Source organism: Myotis lucifugus, unplaced genomic scaffold, assembly GCF_000147115.1.
Source record: "Myotis lucifugus unplaced genomic scaffold, Myoluc2.0 scaffold_39, whole genome shotgun sequence".
In the NCBI taxonomy this organism is placed as follows: Eukaryota; Metazoa; Chordata; class Mammalia; order Chiroptera; family Vespertilionidae; genus Myotis; species Myotis lucifugus.
The window spans coordinates 946,929-971,107 of NW_005871087.1; the positions used below are offsets into that span (position 1 = coordinate 946,929).

The following is a 24,179-nucleotide window of genomic DNA, read 5'->3' on the forward strand; positions in this document are numbered from 1 at the left end:
TTGTAAATTAGTAATCCACACATGAACCCTATATGTTCAAGTTGACTAATGTCACCCCAATAAATTTTTTTTAAAAAATTAGTACTTAAAAAGCACAGGGAAGATGAATATGCCTCGGTGAGTGTGAGCGATGAACAGAGTAGAGCACACACACTCTGATGAGTTATTTCTGCTTTTCTTGCAGAATGAATGAACGAACCAGAGGCTGTCCCGGTGATGACTGGGGATACAGATCCAAAAAGATTGCAGCCCCGGTCACCTGTGGGTCTGCGTCGCTAAAGCTCAACCCTCAGGGCTTGCTTGATGTTGCACTCCAAGTGGCCTCCTGTGCCCCCACCACCTCCCACCCCCACCTCTCATGTGTGGTGCCCCCTGCCCACTACCTCTTTGGACCCACAACTCAAGAACACTTTTCACTGTTTCCTCCAAAAGCCCGGGGTGGGTGTTATTAGACACTGAAGAAATCCCACCTCTCCTCTATGGGGGTAAATGGAACCTGGATACGGAATTAGAATCAGGTAAGTAGGAAAACCAACACAAACAACAAACAACAGACAGCAGCCCAGCTGGTATAGCTCAGTGGTTGAGTATTGACCCAGGAACCAAGAGGTCACCGGTTCGATTCCCGGTCAGGGCACATGCCTGGGTTGTGGGCTTGATCCTCCTTGTGGGGTGTGCAGGAGGCAGTCGATGAATGATTCTCTCTCATCATTGATGTTTCCATCTCCCTCTCCCTTCCTCTCTGAAATCAATTGAAAAGAAACCATATAAAAATAACACAAACAGAAAGCAACAGCTCTGCTAACCGAGAGCAGAAGAGCAGAGGTCACAGGGTCTCCTGCACAGAGGGAGAACAGGGCTGAAACTCTCTTCACTGTCATCAACTCGACTAACGTTTCTGTGGTTTTTTGTTTTTCACAAGAAGCTCATGTTGAAAAATCACCCGAGATACACTGCAGCAGCAGGAACCGTCCCGCCGAAAAGCACTTCCTCTAAGTGCACATCTGCCTTGCCGGCGGATAATACCGAATATCCACGTGACAAATAGCCAGTTTGGCTCAGTGGACAGAGTGTCAGCCTGCGGACTGAAGGGTCCCAGGTTCGATTCCGGTCAAGGGCACACGCCCGAGTTGCAGGCTTGACCCCATTGTGGGGTGTGCAGGAGGCAGCCGGTCGATGATTCTCTCTCATCATTGATGTTTCTCTCTCTCTCTCCCTCTCCCTTCCTCTCTGAAATCAATAAAAAAAATATATGTATATTTAAAAAAAGCAGGAGTGCTGGAGATTGGAGACGAGAATTTCCAGTCTGGATATTTCCCACAAAATATGGTCTATATGTCACTGTGGTCAGCAAGAGGAGCTGAAGATACATGCGAGTATTTATCCTTTTAATGGTTATGCACTGATTTTAATAGGTATCAGGAGAAAGAGTACCACTCATACATCGCTCAGTGGACTCAGCAGCACGCCTTAGGGCGAGCTCCTGACCAAGCGCCAAGTCCAGTGTCTCATGAGATGCTCCCTGGGCGTGTGATGAGCACGTGAGAATCATGGACACCGATGATCCCCAGAATTGGGGGGATGGCTCTCGGCTGCCACCCCCGCCTAGTGGCCATGGACAAGTGTCTCGTAGCAATATCGTACCTGGACAGCCCTGGGAGGATGGTCTCCTTCCTCAGATCAATACAACATTATCCAAGGTTTTGAAACATTTAATCGAAAAAAAATCTGGCATTTTAAAAGTTAAAGGTTTACAAACTTGACACATTCTTCATATTAGCATGTTATCCATGTATACATCACCTAAGAAAATAATAATAATAATAATGTCTACGAAGACATCTGACAAGATCCTGAAGAGGTCATCACAACCTATCGCTCTTTTGCAAATAGGTGTCCAGTTTCATTGTAACAAACCACTGTGAGCAAAATTTAACTAAGTATATAAAAAACATTAGTTAAATACAGTTCTCTGGAAATATACAGTAGACCTACAGCTGTTTTTACAGTGAGAGGCTTCCTTACCCCCCTCCAATCCCCCCATAATTCTCAAAATGGCTAATCACTGGACGGTCCTGGATCTCCAAGCTATAAAACTGAAATATGTGTTTCCAGCGTAGCAGATGGTGACCAGGAAGGCGAAGAACTGTAGAAAACAAAGCATAATAGAAACGGGGTTTAGGGCACATTGTCGTCAGCAAACGCTACCATGTCACCTCCATTGAATCATGTACCCACAGCATTCCTTGACTCCAGGCTTTCTTGGTTCAATGACCTTCCTTCTGAAGTGATTTCTGGATATCTTTTATTTTTTTGGAGCATATCTGGAAAGTTTATAGTTTTGCTCCAACCAGCTTTAACATGATCACTCTGGCCTTCCCCTGCTCCCCCCACCAACACTTCTTTTGCGGATGGGATATTTTATGGTCAATATTAGACAAACTTTCAACATGAAGCTTTTAAATTAGAAAAACAATACACACTCAATGGTTTAAAACTGCACGCTGTACAGAAGCGCACTAATGAAAAAGCAGATGTTTAGTTATAGTATGATTCACATAGGGGCGAATATGGTGGTGTGCATCTGAGAAAAGCACCCGTATTTCCAATTTAGTACAGTAGTTCCCCCTTATCTGCAGGGGGTACATTCCAAGACCCCCAGGGGATGCCGGAAATCGTGGATGGCATCAAACCCTATATAGACTATGTTTTTCCCTACACATATATACCCAGAATAAAGTTTAATTTATAAATTAGGCCCAGTAAGAGGTTAATAATAACTGATCATAAAAAGGAACAATTACAACAGCATTCTGTAATAAAAGTTACGCAAATGTGATCTCTCTCTCTCTCTCTCTCTCTCTCTCTCTCTCTCATAACCTGATAACCAAGAAGGCTGCTAAGGGGCAGGGAGCTCATATGAGGGGACAAAGGGATGATTCACATCCTGGGCAGGAGAGAGTGGGACGGTGTAATATTTCAGCATGATACTCAGAATGGTGTGCAATTTAAATGAATTGTTTATTTCTGGGATTTTCTATTTAAGGTTTTTTTTTGGACCGTGGTTGACTGAGGGTATAACACACGGCAGAAAGCAAAACCACGTACAATGGGGACTACCGCATAGGCAATTTTAGACCAGGGCTTACCCCCAGTTTGCCACAGGTTCAGCTACCGTAAACGAGTCAGGCAGCAGGAGGGAGTGATGAGCCCCCCGTGAGGTGTGTGGTGTGAATGGTGAGTCGGAAAACGCAGGCCCCTCTCCCGGAGCAGCCTCCACCCAGTTCAGCGGACTCATGCTGTGAGCCCAGGGCCGCCACAGCTTGGTGTTTAATCTCGTGTGCCCCCGCGCTTTCTACCTTTACACGGCAATTTTGAAATATAAGCAAAGAATATAATGAACACCCGTGTATCATCCATCAGCTTTCACATGACCACTCTGGCCTGCCCCTGCTCCCCCCACCAACACTTCTTTTGCGGATGGGATATTTTAAGATCAATATTAGACAAACTTTCAAAATGAAGTTTTTAAATTAGAAAAACATTACACACTTAATGGTTTAAAGCTGCACACTGTACAGAAGCGCACTAATTAAAAAGCAGAAGCCCCTCATGCCACACTCATCACCCAATCACAGTCCCTGAAAGGAACCTCTTTGTTGGTGTATATTCATTTTTCAAAGCGTCCTCAAGGCACCCACAGACATTTCTACTTAAAACCAAACACAGAGCATCACAGCGTGCTCATTTCCTGCAGCTCTCTCCCCACTTACTAGTAAACTGCAGTCAGTGTAATGATTCTTAGAATGCCTCAAGTACTTTTTTTCTCCCTCAACTACTTACTTGGTTCCAGCCATTTGGCTTTCACACAAGCACAGCCTCACCAATTTATGACGCTTGCAAACCCATCAGCTAATTGCCAGTGTGTCCTACTGCAGGCGGGGCTTTTTCCGGCCCACAACTCTGTCCTCCTGATTCCCAGAGGGATGAGGGGCTCACTCACCGAGGAGGCCGCCCAGCTGTTGAAGTTGTGGCTGTCCCTCTCCGGGGCGACGGACGATGCATCCACAATAGCGGCCGAGAGGTACAGGATGAAGGCACTGCCATTAAAGCACAGACCCTGGGGAGACAGACGCTGGAGTGTTTAGGGAGCGTGGGGAGGGCTGGGCACCTCCGAACCTCAGAACTGGGCAGAACTGCACCCTGGCTGCGGTCAGGTGCTCCTCTGGACACTTGGGGACGAGGGCTCGGAGAAGGCGGCTCCCCCGTGTTTTGGGGGAGGGGAGGGTTTTATACCATCTCATTCACAGCACACCCAGACACCCCCCTTTTCTCCCCCAACACACCCAGGCTCCTTCAACTTGCTCTAGACCCCCCTTCCATCCAGTTCAGCCATGGCGACGTATTGGCTAGGAAGATGCCACCAGCGAGAAGGGCCTCAGCCCGTGGCCCCAGCAGGAGCCCCACCCTGCAGCACCTGCCCCGGGAGAGCACTGTCCCAAAGCAGGCCCCTTGCTCTAGGCAGGGAGGGGCATTTGAGTCAGCTCCTCAAGCCACTGAAAGTTCTTAAAAATGCAAATTCGACCAGAGGAGGACTACGTTCCATCCTACCTAGTGGGCAATGGACCCGAAGCACGCCTGGCTTCCTTACCACGGTTGTCCAGGGCACCTGGGGGATCCTGGTGTAGGTCATCGTGATGTAGACGATGAGGAAGAAGACGGTGAGGACCCAGTAAAATACAGCTACAAACATGACCCAGCCAAATGCAGGGACCCGGAAGTACTCCGTTCCGGCGATAAGAGTCCATACCAGTAGTCCCAGAATCTGTGAAATGATGGAGGCAGCGGGAGAGGGAGAAGGAAGGAGAAAGTAAAGAAAAAGAAGACAGAAAAAAAATCATTACAGAGTGTCAGTGACACCTTTCACCCCCATACACACATATATGTGACTTTTACAAGTATAATAGAGATTACAAACTTACATGCCTACAAAGACCAGGAAGGTAAAACAAATGAACATAGTAGGCTGGGCAGAGACCATGAAACCAAGAAAAACTATGTCTTGTTTTAAGGGGCAATTTCTTCTCAGCCAATTGTTGTGAGATGGTTTTGCTCCCCACCCCTAACCTCCACCCTGCCCCCAGGAAAAAAACAGAAACTCAAGTTTCTATATGATCACCTTGATTTTTATTTATTTATTTTTAAAAATATATTTTGATTGATTTCAGAGAGGAAGGGAAAGAGAGATAGAAACATCAATGAAGAGAGAGAATCACTGACTGGCTGCCTCCTGCATGCCCCACACTGGGGATCGATTCCGCAACCTGGGCATGTGCCCTGACAGAGAATCGAATTGTGACCTTGTGGCTCATAGGTCGACACTCAACCATTAAGCCACGCTGGTAAGGGGGATCATCTTGATTTTTAAATGTTGGCACTAACAAGAGTTTTTTTTTTTTTTTATTTTTATTTTTTTTAATATATTTTATTGATTTTTTTTTTACAGAGAGGAAGGGAGAGAGATAGAGAGTTAGAAACATCGATGAGAGAGAAACATCGACCAGCTGCCTCCTGCACATCTCCCACTGGAGATGTGCCTGCAACCCAGGTACATGCCCTTGACTGGAATCGAACCTGGGACCTTTCAGTCCGCAGGCCGACGCTCTATCCACTGAGCCAAACCGGTTTCGGCTAACAAGAGTTTTAAAGCATCATGAGGGGCCCTAGCCCGTTTGGCTCAGTGAATAGAGCATTGGCTTGGGGACTGGAGAGTCACGGGTTCGATTTTGGTCAAGGGCATATGCCTGGATTGCGGGCTTGATCCCTTGTAGGGGGTGTGCAGGAGGCAGCCAATGATTCTCTCTCATCATTGATGTTTCTATCTCTCTCCCTTTCCCTTCCTCTGTGAAATCAATAAATATATATTTTAACAAAAACATCATGAGGGGCAAAACAACACTCATTTGTGGCTAATATTTGCTCACAGGCTGATACCTGTCCAGGGAACAAGACTGCAGGTTCCTGGACCAATCGTCTCTCAGGGGATGAACCATGAGGATTCAGCACCTGCTACAGCCGCCCTCCTCACAGGCGGCCTGAGAGCCTTCGGAAGAGAGGCTAAGTGAGGCCAGGGCACGGCACTCAGCGTTTTATCACAAAGCGCAGGTCTATCCAGCGACAGTCGTCAACGCTTCACCACTGCTGAGGAGCAAGATCTAAGCCCAAAGTAAATTCATGTCACCGCTGCCTACAGGGGGACCTCATTGAGGCAAAGAACCTGACCTAAATCCCAGGCATGCCTAGTTCTGAACTCAGGAAGGCCAAAGCGAGGGACGCCTCTCACATCCCAGCGCCTCCCAAGGTCCAGGAGGACTTTATTCCTAAGCCACGAAAAAGTTAGCAACCACCAAAATAAAAGACAAAACAAAAACAGCAAAATAATAAGAAAAAGAAAGGGAAAAGTTAGTATCTAAACCATACCCCCAGGAGACAGCCTCAGGGGCCCAGGATGGGCTCTGGTTGTGAGTACCAGCTTGCTGAGCGACTCAGGACAAATGACTGCATTTCTGTTTTATAGGGAACAGAATACTGGAGTACTTTTCATCACAACGCGAGGGGCGGAGCTTTCACTCATTTGTTTAGCAACTGAGAGCCCCTAACATGTGCCTGGCTTCCCACTCTCAGGCCCCAGGGACAGAACGGGGCACAAACACTAGGTACAGCCGGTGGGGAGAAGTATTTGGGTAAATACAGATATGAAAGAAATGCTATCAAGGCAAACAGAGGGTGATAAGGGACTGTAACAGGGAGGCAGGACCTTGTAGCAGGCCTGGGAAGTCTCAGGGAAGGCCATGCTGCAGAGTAACCTGAAGCAGGAGGGAAGGCAACATCCTAGGCCAGCGGTTCTCAACCTGTGGGTCGAGACCCCTTTGGCGGTCGAACGACCCTTTCACAGGGGTCGCCTTAGACCAGTGATGGTGAACCTTTTGAGCTCGGCGTGTCAGCATTTTGAAAACCCTAACTTAACTCTGGTACCGTGTCACATATAGAAATTTTTTGATATTTGCAACCATAGTAAAACAAAGACTTATATTTTTGATATTTATTTTATATATTTAAATGCCATTTAACAAAGAAAAATCAACCCAAAAAATGAGTGTCATAGGTTCGCCATCACTGCCTTAGGCCATCCTGCATATCAGATATTTACATTACAACTCATAACAGTAGCAACATTACAGTTATGAAGTAGCAACGAAAATAATTTTATGGTTGGGTCACAACATGAGGAACTGTATTTAAAGGGCCAGAAGGTTGAGAACCACTGTCCTAGGCAGACGGCACAGCAGAGGCAAAGGTCTGGAGGGGGAAGGAAGGGCTTCTGCCTTCTAGAACATGTAAGAAAGTGCAGTCAGGGAGGACATCAGTGCAAAATGCTAGGAAGGTTGGGGAGGGTCAGACCACGTGGGCCCAGGACACCTAAGGATTCTGTATTTTATCTAAGGCGGAGGGAAGATTTTGAGCAAGACAATGATGGTAAGATCAGGCTATGTTTTCATAAGGCCACTCTTATGAAATGGACACATGGAGGAGAAAGGGTAGGTGTGAGGGGACAAGTTCAGAGACGGTCACGATAATCCGAGGGGCAGAAGATGATACACAGTCGGCCATCTGTGTCCGCGGTTCCACCACCATGGATTCAACCAAAGGTTACGTGGCTGCTGACATCTGCTATGTAGTTAGACCTATGATGGTTGCATCTATACTGAACACTTACAGACTTTTTTCCTTGTCATTGTTCCCTAAACAATACAGTATAATAATTAGTTACATACCATTTATATTGCATTAGACATTAGAAGTCATCTAGAGATGATTTAAAGTGTACGGGAGGATGTGCGTTGGTTGTATGCAAATACTGCACGGCTTTCTATAAGGGACTTGAGCATCCTTGGATTCTGGTATCGTCAGGGGTCCTGGGACCAATCCTCTGCAGGTATCCAAGGACGACTGTATCCAAGACCAACTCCATGACCAACTCCATGGCAGTGAATATTGGGAAGGGAGTGATTTCAAGACAAGTTTCAGAAGCAGACAGGACTTTAACAGATTAGATTAGGATAAAGTGGAATGGCCCCCAGGTCTCTAGAAAGATTTAGAAAGTGGATTTGCATGCCATCTCCTCAACGGGAAGAACAGCTTTGTCCTCTTAAAACAAAGTCAGACAACCAAGGTCACCAGATCTGTGATGAGGGCAAAGCCTGTACAACAGGGCGGAAAGCTGAGACCAAGACACAAACCAGAAGAAAGTAACTTTGAAGAGGAAGGCAAAAAAAAAAAAATCTAAAAAATCAGTGTCCGCAGGGAGAAAAGACATTACGATAGTGGAACACCAAAAGGAGGTTCCAGGAGGACACAACTAGTCCTTCCAAAAACAAAATCCGCTTTTGAAATGAAACAGGATGGCAGATATTAAAAACTCAATAGAAGTGTTACATGATAAGATTGAGAAAACCTTCTAGAAAAGACAGCAAAAGGGTGAAAAAAACCCACAAAAAACCAGGAGAACTAAAGTAAGAAGTTAAAAGTACAGGCTCAGGAGGTCTAATATCTGATTAATAAGTTTCAGGAAGAGAGACTGGAGCCTCCCTCCCTCCCTCCCTCCCTCTGTTCCCACAAACACACAGCATGCACCAAGGAAAAGTCATGTGAGCACACAGCAAGAAGGCAGCTACCTGCAGCCCAAGGAAAAGGCCTCGCCAGAAACCAACCCTGAAGGCACCTTGATCTTGGACTCCAGCCTCCAGAACTGTGAGGAATAAATGCCTACTATTTAAGCCACCCAATCCACAATATCTTGCCATGGCAGCCCAAGCGAAGACAGCCAGTCACAGGAAGTTACTAGTCAACACGTGAAATTGAATCGGATGGCGGCAGCACACATGTTATTCATTACTACGAATGGGAGTACAGCCAGAGGTGTCTCAGGCGGCTGCCTCTGGGGAGGGAGACCGCTGGCGTAAGGAGGCCTGGGGGTGAGAATTGCTGTTGCTATAAGCCTTTTCGTTCTACAGGTATCTGACCACCCTACTAATCTCAGCTGATTCCCTAGCATTATCTGGCTACGATACCTGGGATAATGAATGGTGCTTTGGACGCTTTCCAATATTTATACCTCGTTTCTTTTCTTGTGTGATTGCCTTAACCAGAATCTCCAGGACCATCTTCCAGAGCACAATGACAGCGAACAACCTTATTTTATTCTATGTGGTTGTTCACTTGGATGTTTTACGTTCGTATGATGTCTGTTATGAGTAGGTGGTGAATACCCTTTATCAAGCTAAAGATTTCTATTGTTTAGTGCGCTGCAAGGTCTCTACTCCAACCTCCTTCCTGAACAATAGGGTAATGAGCCCCGCTGAATGCGCTTTCTGTATCTCCCTTTTACAATTAAGTACAGTGTTCCTGACACAGCTAACCCTTTTGACGACCCAGGGTCATCACAAACAGAATATTTCCATTACTGCCTGGTGCTTTGAAATGAGATTGCTTGCTCCTGAACAGTACCAAATATCTGTGTTTTTCTAAGAAGAAACCTTTTTTAAAAAAAATAGATATATTTTTATTGATTTCAGAGAGGAAGGGAGAGGGAGAAATAGAAACATCAATGATGAAAGAGAATCATCGATCAGCTGCCTCCCGCACGCCCCCGACTGGGGATTGAGCCCGAAACCTGGGCAGGTGCCCTGACCGGGAATCGAACCATGACTTCTTGGTTCATAGGTTGACACTCAACTGCGCCACGCCGGCTGAACATAACAAGAAACATTTTTAATGGAAAATCATCAACGATCCCCTCTGGAGACTCAGTGAGCTGATTCTGACAGCTCTCCTCTGCCCTTTGCATGCACAAGCCCACGGACATCCTAGGGACTAAAACACAGGTGTCTTAGATTTTTAACAATCATACAGGAGACACAGTAAGTCTGTCTGTGAAGGTGCCTGTAAAGCCAGTCTGTGCAGCCTGTGAGTTGCGTGACAGCTATTCTGCTGCCGAGAGGACCCGTCTGATGGCGGTGCTGAAGTGTCTCATTTGTTCAAATATCTTCCGAGTGTTTATGACGAGCCAGGGGCTTCTCTAGGCACTGCTGGTGGGGCAGGAAGTGCAACACTGCTGTAGCACATGGCAGGCTGATTTACCTGGCGTTAACCTTGACTGGCACGAGCCCTACAACTGCATCTGTATTTCAGTCTTGAAAACAGACAGGTGACTCCTGACGATGAACGAGGCTGCCCTAGGAGCACCGCTCCAGCTGTTGCCAGCTGGCGTTGCCCAGGGCAGCTGCGCTGTACCAGGTGTGAGCTCAGCACGCCTCTGAAATACTTCACTGGGCTTTCGATCACTTACCGCGTTAATTCCGTGCAATGAAGTGGCATTGGAAATCAGCTATTGTAGATTTACTCTTATGTGCCTTGCGACGCAGGAACCCAACAGCATGACCATGCCTGGCTGCTGTTCTCCTGACAGGTGTGTCATATAGCACACCTGGGCAGCATTCATTCATTCATTCATTCATTCAAAAACCTCACAGGTAGATAATCATGAGGGGTAATAGACATGGTCTCTGCGCCTGGAGAAGGTACATCAATGTGTATCTCACCACCCACTGTGATAAGTCCCATGAAAGGAAATGGGGCTGATATGAGAATGTAAAGCATAAGGACCCATCCAATCTGCGTGGTCAGAGGAAGTTTGAGATTTAAACGAGTGACTGGGAGTTAGCAAAATGTGTGTGGTGCAGGCAATGCTAAGATTCTGAGACAGAGATCCCATTGGGTAATGTGAGTCTCCCATGGTTCAATGGCTTGGGAGAAATATTCAAGCTCTGAATTCTTTTTTTTTTTAAATACATATTTATTTCAGAGAGGAAGGGAGAGGGAGAGAGAGTTAGAAACATCAATGATTAGAGAGAATCATCGATTGGCTGCCTCCTGCATGCCCCCTACTGGGGATCGAGCCCACAACCTGGGCATGTGCCCCGACCAGGAATCGAACAGTGACCTCTTAATTCACAGGTCGATGGTTGACCACTGAGCCATGCTGGCAGGGCTAAGCCAGACTATTAATACATCCAGCCAGAGAAGGTGACAGGACAAAAGTGTGTCTCCCTTCCCTGCACCATCAGGGAGCCACAGCATGCTCAAGCAGAGGCTCCCCACACCTGCCGGGCACTTCCCTTCTGGAGGCAAGCGGAGTCCTCCACCCAGGCATCTCCACCCGATTCTGTTCAGCGAGCAGGGCGACCTTCTCCATGTATCCACTAGAGGGTGGCCAAGCTCTGCTTATGAACGATTAAGGCGCTACACTCCCTGTTCAGTGGAGATCGGAATTTACCCTGTCTGGATGAGCTCCTACATTCATAGCACAGTCCACAAAGGTGGCAGGACGTGGAAGGATACACTCGGTCTGGTACTCTCACCTGTTAGGACTAGACGTTGCCTGGAGACAGATCTGACAGATCACACAGATCTGCTATCGGCTGGCTGAGCTAAGGATTCATTAACACAAAGACTTGGAAGGGTGAATTTAACCCACAAGTTCATGGTCTCCGTGTGCCCCTGCGAAGAAGTGTCTACTGAAGACTGTTTGACCCTCCACAGGAGGGACTGTGGGGAGGATCGACCAGGGTGGCCGAGGAGGCTCGGGCTCTGCTGCTTTCTCTAATAAGGAACTTAGCCTCTTTAGGCCTCGTACCAACCTGGGAAATGGCGGAGGATGGTGTTAGACAAGCAGCTCTCAGATAGGAGTGGGGGCCAGCATCTGGAAGGAGCATCCCTGAGCCACCAGGGGGATTTCAAACCACTTGGTCTTCTTCCCACTTGCATACAGGCCCTGAGGTAGGTGCCCCCTCTGGGCCTCCCTGACTCCTCAAGTGCCCTTGGGTGCTTCAGAGCAGAACAAAGCTCGAGGTGTGGGTCATGCTAGTCATTTGTGACTTAACCTTGTGCTTGCTTAGAACTCACATTCTATGACCAACCAGGCCTGCACTGGGACAATACATCAGGACCCCAATATTCTAGCAACCCATGGAATGGAAATCTGCGTACTGGGCTGCTTTTAAAATATGGCTACACTTCTTTGACACACCACTCGGAATACAGGCCTCTCTTGCATATAGGCGCTTGGTTCTGATGAACAGAGTTGGCAGAAATGACGCAGGTGACTTGGGAAGCTAGGTCATAAAAAGGATACAGCTTCCCCCTAGCTATCTTGATCTCGGGTCACGTGCTCTGGGGAAGTTGCAAGCAGTCTTGGGGGGAGGCCCATGTGGGGAGGCCCACGTAGCAAGGAACTGAGGGCTCCATCCCACCAACAGCCAGCACCGACAGCCAGCCAGGTGGGTGATCTCCTTAGAAGTGGATCCTCCAGTCCCAGTCAAACCTTAAGTGACTGCAGCCCCAGAGGACATCTGACTGATGGCCAGGAAAACATCTGAGCCAGAAGTGCCCAGCCAGGTTGACTCTGAATTCCTGGCTCACAGACATTGTGAGTGCTAATAAATATTTACTGCTGTTTTAAGTTTTGGTGTATGTATTACACGGCAACAGATGACTAGTACACCAAGTCCCATCCATTTGGTCTTGTATACAGAGGGCACTGTGATACATAGAAAGGACAGAAGACCTAGGTTTGTCAAGAACTTGCTTTTGGAGCACAGGTTAGGTCATTTTCCTTCTGGGCCTCAGTTTGTACCTCCCTAAGATGGGTACAACACCATCTAGGTTGCTGCTGGGTCTAAAAGGTAATTTGTGACCTGCAAAGAGTGACTTCAAGTCTCATGCTTTTTTTCTTTCAGGAAACATGATTTAGTGGGTGGGCATCTTGGCAGTGAGGGTCCTAGAGTACGTAGCCAGTGAAAGAAAGGGGGAGTCTGTGCCCATAATTACAACCACTGAGCTCAGGGTACTGAGGAATCATCAGAGCAGAGTTGGCACGCTTTGTAAAGGGCCAACTTGTCAATACTTTCAGCTTTGAGGGCCATATGGCATGTGTCACAACTACTCAATTCTGCCATGGCAGCCTGAAAGCAGACAGAGACAATATGCAAATGGACAGGCGTAGCTGCTCCACTGAAAAGCTGTATTTACAAAAAAAGGTGGCAGGCTGCATTTGGCCAGTGGGCTATCATTTGCCAACCTCTGCCCTCGAGCCTCGCTTCTCTAAGGGTGTGGTCCCCAGAGCAGTAGGGTCAGCATCCACAGGTGCCTGTTAGAAATGCAGACGCTCAGGCCCAACAGCTCTGCCAAACCCGCTTCCCTGGGAAGGGGCCCAGCTCTGTGTTTTCCTAAGCCCCCTGCAGCTGGAGTTAGAGAAACCCACCTCCTGACCCTCTCTGCCACCCGCAGCCCCCTGCACCAGGGACTTAAGAGGGATCTTGAATGACAATGACAAGAGCAAAGATCTTCTCAGGCCTCACAAAGAACACACATTATCTCAATATTCTCCATGAATCGGTGAAACACCAAGAAGCAAAGCAGCAGCCAGTCCTAACGAAGTCCATTAGCCTCTTCAAGAAAATAGGACAAATTGTGTGGCAACGGCACACCTGGAGTGAAGAGCTGGATTCAGTGATAGCCCGAGGCCTCTGTATGGAGCCCTTTGAGGTCAGAGGACAGCCTGGCTCTCAGCCCTACTTGCTTCTTTAAGCAAATTTATTTGAATGTTGGTTCCCTTCTGTTTTGGTGAGGGGTAGGGGTGTAAAAGGCAAAGATAGGAAGGAAAAAGGATATCTTTGAAGGAACAAAAGAGGGATGAACAGGCCAGAGAACAGCAGCCCAGTGAAGGCGTCTGGGAAAGAAGCATTAGGAAGGATGAGAAAGGAATGAGGGGGAGGCGAGAGTCACCATAAAAGTGTCTTCTACTGCTACCTGGGACAGGGACACATGATCCCATAATGACAATAACTGTCTTGCCTGTAAGCACCACCATTCGTGTTTGTCTAAGGTATGACCAGTCACATCACTCTCATCTCATTTGGCCACACGACAGCTGAATGATGTAGACATCCCCATTTAAACAGACAGTGCTCAGAGCAGTGAAAGGCCATGTCCAAAGCCATGGTCCATGAGGAGGGTGGAGCCACAGCTCACAGCAGATAGAGGTCTCCTATCTGCTACAGCACCTCCCAGCACTGCCCACAGGTCCACAGCACCGTCTGAGGTCAAAGAAAAAAATCTTACATGCACAAGCCTTGGTGTGTGCCAACTCCATTTTATCGCAGGTCACGTGCGGGGACTGCTCCCAGGTGAACCTGCTTCTTTCTACCTGGGACAGCTCCACCTTTCTCTTCCTACCTTGAGGCATCAGGGATGGAGGATATCAGACCAAAAGGTCTGTGATAAACAATGTAACATCAGCCCGACTGGCATGGCTCAGTGGTTGAGCGTCGACCTATGAACCAGGAGGTCACGGTTCAATTTCTGGTCAGGGCACATGCCCAGGTTGCAGGCTCGATCCCCAATGGGGGGTGTGCAGAAGGCAGCCAATCAATGATTCTCTCTCATCATTGATGTTTCTATCTCTCTCCCCCCTCCCTTCCTCTCTGAAATCAATACAAATACTTTTAAAAAAATAATAAAATAAACAATGCAATATCGAAAGTCACAAACCACTGTTTAATGTCGATCTCAAAAGAACCAAAGTAAAAATCAAACAAGGAGGATTATGAAATGCTTCCCTCCGCCAAAGATGCTGAGCGCCTGCCCCATGGCTGTCAGGTGTGAAAAGCCAAACCCTCGGGTGCAGAATCACTGATCTCCAAGTGGGAGGCTCACCAGCTCTCCGTCTGGACTGCTGTTTTCTGGCCTCTGTCCTCCTCTGGGTATTTAACTGCCTCTGGGTGCAGGAAATATGACTGTGATTCATCGTCAAGTGAGAGTTTTGACCTCACTTTTAGGAATCTACACTCCTTTGTTGCATCCGTTCTTAATTCTGTTTCCTGGGTTATCAGGTCTTTTGTTGGAAACAGAAGGAAATTTAGGAAGAGGGCGTCAATCATGACAGTCAATCCAGGACACACCTGGAACAGGCAACCTTCAACACATCTGTTCCACCCAATTAGCCTTTGCTCTGGGGGCACCAGCTGGACCAGGCTCAGTGGGGTCCGATGGCCATGGTCACAGAAGTCACAGCTGCAGATATGGAGAAAGGTAACCATCTGGCCCCTAAAAACAAGCTCAGGAGTCTCAAGCCTTAGAGTAAGGGGAGCCTGACCTCTACATTTTCAAGGAGACTTTCCCTTGGGTAAGCTGTCTGCTTCTGAGGGGAGATGCGCACCTCACCAAAGAATCCTACCACTAGTCAGCTAGTACACCTGACCCCAACATAACAGAATGGTCCTAAGTATTAGTGATGTTGAGCATCTTTTCATATGCTTCCTGGCCATCTATATATATAAAAGCCAAGTGACTGGAACGCCAGAACGACTTGAGTGACTGTTCGTTATGATGCGCACTGTGGCTGGCCAACTGGCCCGATCAGGGGGTGACCCCCCCACACCCGCCAGCCCGATCACCCCTCTCCATCGGAGGCGAGGCTGGCTGGCCAACCTTCTGTGTTTCCTCCCCACTTCCCCCACCGGCACGGCTTGATCGGCTTCCATCTGGGGGGGCCGGCCAGACCCCACCCATGCATGAATTCATGTACCGGGCCTCTAGTAAGTATATATATATTTTTGAAATTTTCTTCTTTTTTAAATAGAATTTATTGGAGTGGAATTTATTGTACACCTGAAACATATATAGGTTTCAGGTGTACAATTCTATAATACATCACCTGTATATTGTATTTTGTGTTCACCAGCCCAAGTCAAGTCTCCTTCCATCGTCATCTTAAGTATATCTTCTTTGGAGAAATGTCTATTCAAGTCCTCTGCCCATTTTTTTAAAAAAATATATTTTATTGATTTTTTACAGAGAGAGAAAGGGAGAGAGATAGAGAGTCAGAAACATCGATGAGAGAGAAACATCGATCAGCTGCCTCCCGCACATCTCCCACTGGGGATGTGCCCACAACCCATGTACATGCCCTTGACCGGAATCGAACCTGGGACCCCTCAGTCCACAGGCCGACGCTCTATCCACCGAGCCAAACCGGTTTCGGCTCCTCTGCCCATTTTTAAACTGGATTTTGTTGTTGAGTTGTAAGAGTTCATGATAGAGTCTAGGCACTGACCTCTTTTCAGATATTTGATTTGTAAATACTTTCTCCCATTCTATAAGCTGCCTTTTCACCCTGCTGATTGTTTCCTCTGCTGTGAAGAAGTTTTAAAGTTTGATGTAGTCCCATTTGTCTATTTTTGGCCTTTGGTGCCTTTGCTTTGGGTATCATATCCAAGACATCATTAGTGAATACAATGACATGCTTGACTGTATTCAGTGGAGAATAGTGTGATGCTTGACTGAGGCGTGCCAACCCCAGACAGAAGCTGAGATTTGCTGGCACTTGAACCCATGTAGCCCTTTCCATGCGCTTCATATTCCAACCAGCATTCAGAAGCTCGACAAGCCTTGGCTTTGCCAAGAGAAGCCAACAGAGCCGCCATCATGGACTGCATGAAGGCTCAGACGGCATCTGTGACAGCTGAGTCCTTTGGCTGAAACATGGTCCCGGTGACATACTGGCCTGGCTTTTATCGGCTTGGACTTGCCTCAAAGTGAGCCCCAATGACTTCGTCAGGGCTTTTCAGGGTAGCAATTTGTCAGATTCAGCGTGTGCATTCCAACAGCTTATGGAAGTTTGCTAATGTTGGCTTTAATTGTAAAAGCAGCATATTTGTGACAGAAAACTGGGAAAATCCAGAAAAGCATTAAGAAAACAAATCATTCATGCTTTTATCACTCAAGAGAATACGACTGCTAGTTAACACTTTGGTAAAAGTGCTTCAAATGTTTCCCTCTTGGAAAAAAAAAGTATATATATATATATATATATATATATATATATATATATTAAAATACATTTAAAAAATATATACAGCATCTTTTTATGTGCTTATTGGCCATTTGTATATCTTTGGAGAAATGTCAATTCAGACCCTTTGTCCATTTTTTAAATTGGGTAGTCTTTTTATTATTGAGTTTTATTTTAAAATGTGACAGTCATCAATATTTTCCTTCTAAAATATTTTTAAAATGCATCGAAAGCTACAATTTCAAATATAAGTGAGCCCCAACGTTTTAAGAGATTTTTTCTAAAAGATGTTATCAAGTTGCTATACATCAAAATTTATTTTAAAAGCCTCAGGAAAGTATTATTCAAAAGAAGATGCATACAACTATTTGGGGCGGAAAAACAAAACAAAAAACTCTTTCTGGGAGAATAATCACTTTCTAATTGAGTTTCCATGTAAACTCGTTTTCCTGGAATGCGTTTATTATAGCACATCTGTGTAAAGCTCCATTTTCTCATTCTTCCATCAGTTGAATGAGGCCCACAAAGGTCCCCAGACACCAGGACAACCAGACGGACGAGCATGGCACAAGGCCGATGCATACAAGGAAGATGACACAGCGCTCCCCCTTGACGGATGCTCAGTGTGGCCAGGGAGACAAACAAACAGAAAAGGACACTGGAGCACGGCCCATGTGAGGGCCAAGAATGTGCAATCATTTCAAGAAATGCCGAGGCTCATTCAGGAGAAGCAATAAGTGACCCCAGGGGCTCAGAGCGGCCTCGTGTGCTCAGGGAGACCAGGGCCTCCATGTGAGCAGCCCCACTCCAGGCAGAGGTGACACTGCCACCTGGCACCTTCCTGCTTTAAGGACGTGGGCAAAAGACCAGGAGCATGGCACCACTTGGGATGGCAGTGAGATTGGGGGTGGGGGTGGGGGTGGACAAGGGTAGTTGGAGCTGCATCGTGGGGCACTTGAAATGGCAAGTGAGAGTTCAGACAGGGTTTTATTCACTGGGCAGGTGTGTTAGAAGCAGAGGCATTTTTTGAAACAGGTATTTCTAGCATCAGTGTTTCAGAGTTGGCACGTCTTTAAAATCTCCTTGGGCAATGGTGGCCTGGGGGGAAGCAGGCATCAGGAAGGTCCGTTTCAATGGAATGTTGCCTCGGAGGCCAGTGTGCAGGTGGGGGGCCCTGCCGGGCGGGCCTTTGCACCTCTCCTGGCTGCCTTTGCATCGTGGGAGCAGACCCACGTTCCTGAGAGAAGGTTCTAAGCCACCTGTCCCCAGCCGGCTTATTTCTCGGGTGCTGCGAAGGCTCCATCCTGATCAATGCCATTAACCACCACTGCTCCTGGGAGAGTAACATCCCTCTGCTTAGTGGGTTGGAATGCTCGATCCAGAATAGCCTGCCACTTGGTCCCGTGGGACTTCCTTTGTGACTATCGACCAGTGAGAACGAATACTGTATAGTGTATGACTGGTCTTGGGGGGGACCCAGAAGTGTGTCGGGGTAAGGGAAGCCACATTATCTTAGCATCAATTTTACTGAAAGATTTAGGGGTGAGATAGGGAAGAAGTAGTTAGTATTGCAGATAAAGTGCCTGCTATAGACTGAATGTTCGTGTCCCTCCAAAATTCACATGTTGAAACCTAATCCCCAATGCGATAGTATTTGGAGGAGGGTCCTTGGGGGTTGACTAGGTCATGAGGGTGGAACCATCATGGATGGGATTAGTGCTCTTGTATAAAAGAGACCACAGGAAGCTCCCTCTCCCCTCCTGCCGTGTGAGGACACGGGGACAGACGACTGTCTGTGAACCAGAAAGCAGGCTCTCACTAGAATCTGCTGGCACCTTGACCTTGGAAATTCCAGCTTCAGAACTGTGAGAAATGAATATCTGTGAATAAGCCACCCAGTAGGTGGTACTCTAAGCAGCAGGAGCAGACTAAGACAGTGTCTTTTCATTGAAAGTCAAAACCACAAATATTGTCGAGGAGAAGACAGCTTACAGGAATTTAAAAAATAAAACATAACATGCCTCCTACCCCCACACCCTTCCGAAATATCACCTGGGCAGGTTCAGGATTCATCCTCAGATCCCTAAGTAAGTTCACCCTCAGAAGTTTGGGATATTTTGGTTGAAAAGCTGGATAATCCCAGGCGTAAAGAAACAAGACTCATTAATGTAGACACCTACCGTGATATTTCCCTGCCACCGAGTGTTAAGAACAGAGAAGTCCGCTCCCTGTCCTAGGAGCAGTCATAACGACGGTGGCTCAGCGTGGCCTTTTCTCTGAAGAACGGGCCATCTGGAGGCTCTCTGAAGCCTGCCAATAGCAACGCATCTCTCTTCTTGGAACTTTCCCCCCCTGTAACTCAGTTACACCAAAGCACCCCTGGGTCTGTTTCACAATTTAAATAGGCATCGTAATGATCTGCTGGGGACAGTCATAGTTCAACACTCCCCAAAAAACTGGAATGAGACTCTGCTGCCCATTGAGCTGAGATTTTTGAACAGTTCACCAAGTGCCTTCTTGGGCAAGATGGCCCCAGGAGACCCCAGTGTCCGTTTTCCTTAAATGAGTTTAACAGTAAAATCATCCCCTAAATGAGGAAAATGAGATTGTCTGCTACTTTTTTCGCCCCTCCCCGAGAGGCACGACAGGGTTTCACGTGAGAGGACCTCCCACAACAAGCCTCTAAACCTGATGATTACGGTAGCCCTCCCTTATCCGCAGGACGTATGTTCCAAGACCTGAAGTGGAGGCCTGAAACCACGAACAGTACCGAACCCTACATACACTATGTTTTCTCCTGTATAGACATACCTATGAGAAAATTTAATTTATACATTAGGCCCAGTAAGAGATGAACAACAATAACTAGTAATAATGAAATAGAACAACTATAACAATAGACTGTAATAAAAGTCACATGAATGAGTTTGGGGCCATTATGAAGTAAAATAAGGATTCACTGAACACAGCATTGTGGTACCACAACAGTTGATTTGATGACCAACACAGCTACTAAATGACTAACAGGCTGGACTAAGGACGATTCACAACCCAGGGAGAATAGAGCCGGGTGACACGAGACTTCATCATGCTACGCGGATGGTGCACCATTTAAAACCTATGATTTGTTTATTTCTGGGCTATTCCATTTAATCACTGCAGAAGGCAAAACCGCAGATAAGCTGGGGGGGGGGGAGGGGGCCTAAGGTAACTGGTGGCTTGCCCACTGGAGGCAGGAATTTTTAGCAAAGAGGTACATCAACTATTTATAACACGTCCATATCTTCTGTTGGAAGGAGGGACCCAGAGAACACTTTTTGCAGGGGTTAACTTGAAAGCGCTTTTGGATGAAAGTAGGTTTTTAGAACTCACCAGGAACGACTCCCAGACTGGAAAAATGTTTTCACATTATAAGCAAATGGCCTCCCAACCAGACGCCTGACACCAGACTTAATGTTCTTACTAGTAAGTAAATGGCACAATAGGTCACGCTGCAAACTACTGGTGAAATTAAAAGTCTGATCGTTGTGAACTACATAAATATGAAGGCAAGGCTCCCAACGGAAGGTTAAGATACGCCAACTCAGCTGGTTGCAGGAACACCGGCAAGCGTAGCCACGTCGGTTTAACAGAAATCCCCCAAAGTCACTTCAGCAGTTTCAAAACCATTCACTGCAGCTCCCACCCGATTTTTTGCAGGGCTGTTAGCAACTAGCAGAACCCTTCTGTCTTGGCCTTGGCCTGCATCATTTTACAGGGGAGAAAAAAGAAACTGCTAGCATTCTTGGAGCCCTTGAGCACCTTGAAGGCTCCCTAAATATCACCACCAATCTCCGAGAAAACTTGATAATGTTGGTCATTTTGTCCACATTTTAAAAACGGAAAACCAGAGGCAAAGCTGGCCATTTGCCCGAAGCCAGCAAGAAGTGGAGGAGGGATCTGCACCTGGTTTTCAGTGCCAAGATCTCTGGTCACCTCTTCTGAGTGATGCTTAGAGAGCCAGAAAGGGATGTTACACTGCAGACGCTCTGGGTACCAGGCCCCGCTCTGGGCCAGCTCGAGCAGGGTGCTTCATCACAAAGCCTCGGGAGTCCTCCGAGGAAGGCCTTAGGATGCCCTGGTCCCTTGTTCAGGAATAACAGGGAACATTTCTGTGTAATAATGATTAGGAGCAGAAGCTACAGAACTACATTTTGGGTAAAAGTTACCAAGTTTGAAGACCTGGTCTGCTGTCTGTAACTTAAAAATATATATATTTTTTGCCCTAACCAGTTTGGCTCAGTGGATAGAGCTTCAGCCTGCAGACTGAAAGGTCCAGGTTCGATTTTGGTCAAGGGCATGTACCTTGGTTGCAGGCACATCCCCAGTAGGGAGTGTGCAGGAGGCAGCTGATCGATGTTTCTCTCTCATCAATATTTCTGACTCTATCCCTCTCCCTTCCTCTCTGTAAAAAATCTATAATATATATATATATATATATATATATATATATTTTATACATAGAGAAAGAAAACAAGCGGCCACTAAGTACACAAATGGGCATGGCTGTGTTTGAGCAAGAATTTCCGAAGAAAACAGGCAGCGTGTGAGATCTGGCCCCAGGTTGCAGTTTGCCAACTCCTGGTGCAGCAGATTACAGCCACCATTTCCCTTCCTATCAAATGGGGTCAGGGATGGTGGAGGGGGGGCACCTTCGTCCTCACCATGTTTCACGGACGAAGTCAGGACTGGCTGCTCCCTCTTCCTCCCCAGGTTCCACGGAGGGACCAGAAAAGTCAGTCCTCACACGCAGACACTCACACTGCAGGTGCGTTTTGCCAGCTGTGTGTTCTTCCCTCTCTCCCCGCTACGGCTTTCCCATTTTCAGCAGCTTTTTGGGTGAATGCGCTGGCCTGTGACCCAAGCCTCGAGCAGGTCCCTGATGCTGTTTCAATGGTGCCACGTGTCCAGGGAAACAACGCTGGTGTGGTTCTTGCACCAGCAGGAAAAGACACCTCTGCCGTGGGCGTTGTGTCGAAACCCTGTCTTTTTGTGGAGTCCTAGAAATAGAAGGGTCTGTCTGTAGCCGAAGCCAGCACTGTTTTGTGAAGATCAAAGCAATGTCTGACACGGGAGAACTCACTGATGGTCGTCCAAGAAGAGACAGATGCTTTACCTTAAGTTTGGGGGGTGAGTAGAGAAGGAAGGAAGCTGTTATCTGCTAAAGGAATGACTGTCATGCCCCAAGTGCAGAACGAAAGTAAAATAAGATCACAGGTCAAATAAAGTGGCTACTGTTTTCCATGTGATTTGGGGGTGGGAGGGGGGGGGTGGGGGAGAAACTAAGTTTTCATAAAGTTTCAAGGGAGAAAGGAAACCACATCTCCTTCCTCACTTACCTACCACCTGGGCTGCACTGCACCCCAACTCCAGGAAAAACAACAACAACAAATGCCAAGGAACAAATGCTTGCTGTCCTGACTTTACCCATTTTGGGGATCTTTCCTAAGTACTTACGGAGCATCTTTATTTCTTGTTAAACTACCACTATTTCTGAGTGTTCACTGTTTCTGCCAGTTCCCTCTGGGTAGACATGTTTGCTTGTTTCCGGTCTCCTGCTATTGTAAACAAGAATCACCTGGTCCAAACACCACTTTGTATGTGTTTGGATTCGCCGTAGGGCACATTTATACAGAAGTGTAACCACTGGGTCCAAGAATATCTGCATTAGTCATTAGGATGGCTATTGCTAAACTGCCCTTCATAGAGGTTAGACCTCCATTTACTTTCATTTACTTTCCCACCAACAGGCTGCGAATTCAAAAAAGAAAAAAACCCGGACAAAGTTATGACCATGTCTCACCTCCTTCCCTTCAGCAGTACAGTCTTTCATCCACTATTGACGTTTATCTTCCTACTAAATGTCACTTTGAGTAAGATGGACTAAGTCAGACATGAAGAATTTACTTTAGAGAAGTAATCACCATTACGGCTTAATCTGTATTTTAAGTGTTTACATAAAAAGTAAACTAACATTTACTGAGCCGCCCCTAAGGGCCAAGCAGCACTCTGAGGCCTCTCTGTGTAGCAACACGGTTAATCCCGGCACAGCCTTGGGGTCAATTCTATTAGCAACATCAATTCAGATGAGAAAAGAAGCCCAGAGGCCAGTCACTATGCCAGGTCCCACAGCTTTCGAGTGACAAGCAGATAGCAGACACACTCCACCCTGTCCCTCTACTGCTGTTTGTACACAACCCCCTGGAGGGTTAGAAAAGGTACACATTTAGAACCCAAGCGCCTTCCTAGGGGTCTCTTACAGTAATATGCAAGCCAGGTATTCAATTTTCACACACTAGTATGTCCTGCATTTTTATTTGTTTTGTGTGTGTGTTTTTAATCCTCACCCGAGGATATTTTTCCATTGATTTTTAGAAAGAGTGGAAGAGAGAGGGAAAGACAGAGAGAAATATCGATGAGAGTGAAATACATCGATTGGTTGCCTGCTGCACATGCCCTGACCAGGGCCCGGGCTGGGGAGGAGCCTGCAACTGAGGTACATGCCCTTGACTGGAATTGAACCCGAGACCCTTCGGTCCGCAGGCTGACACTCTATCCACTGAGCCCAACCGGTTAGAACTGTCCTGCATTTTTAGAAATAAATTATATACAGAAGCCTTGTCCTGTCACAGGAAAATATCTACCATTTTGGTAAACAGATTTTCAAATCTGGGCTCACGATTAGTCGGGGATTTGACCTGAGTATTGAGCTTTGAAATATTAATAATGGAAAATGTTTCACATTAAAAGAAGAAAAAATAACAACAGTCTATATATTGTATAACTGAGAAGAAAAAGAATTGAAACTTAGCCCCGAAGAGTACTCTTGCCATATAACCCACTGGTTTCTAAAATCTTTACTGAAAAATTTACCTTTCAAATCAAGTCATTCAACTCACCTTCCCACCTCACCCCAAGCATCATTACCCTTGAATATACGCTTTACATCTCAATGGAAACTGCTGCTGTCTTAGAAAAACAACAACCCCCAGACAAGCAGGCAGGCACTTTTATATTCAGCTTTGATTTCATATTCAGGGAGCGTAGAGCTCAGCAAATGATCTGACATCTCCATAAGGCCCTCCATACGGCCCGCCAGGTTTAGCCACAAACCTTCTAATAATGAAGGCCGCATTCTTGTCATGCCTTCTGTCAACCATCGTCTCAG

At 46.8% G+C, this 24,179-nt stretch overlaps 1 protein-coding gene across 1 annotated transcript in view; it reads right to left on the minus strand.

Annotated features, from left to right (window-relative positions):
• Positions 1–1,696: 1,696 nt before the first annotated feature.
• CMTM8 (CKLF like MARVEL transmembrane domain containing 8) overlaps positions 1,697–24,179 on the minus strand; it is a 39,242-nt gene continuing 16,759 nt past the window's right edge. The window contains exons 2-4 of the mRNA XM_023752950.1: positions 4,652–4,825; positions 4,004–4,120; positions 1,697–2,146 (exon numbers count right to left, since the gene is read on the minus strand). Coding sequence (XP_023608718.1) covers positions 2,063–2,146; positions 4,004–4,120; positions 4,652–4,825 — 375 coding nt within the window. The 3' untranslated portion in view covers positions 1,697–2,062. The remainder of the gene's footprint in view (positions 2,147–4,003; positions 4,121–4,651; positions 4,826–24,179) is intronic.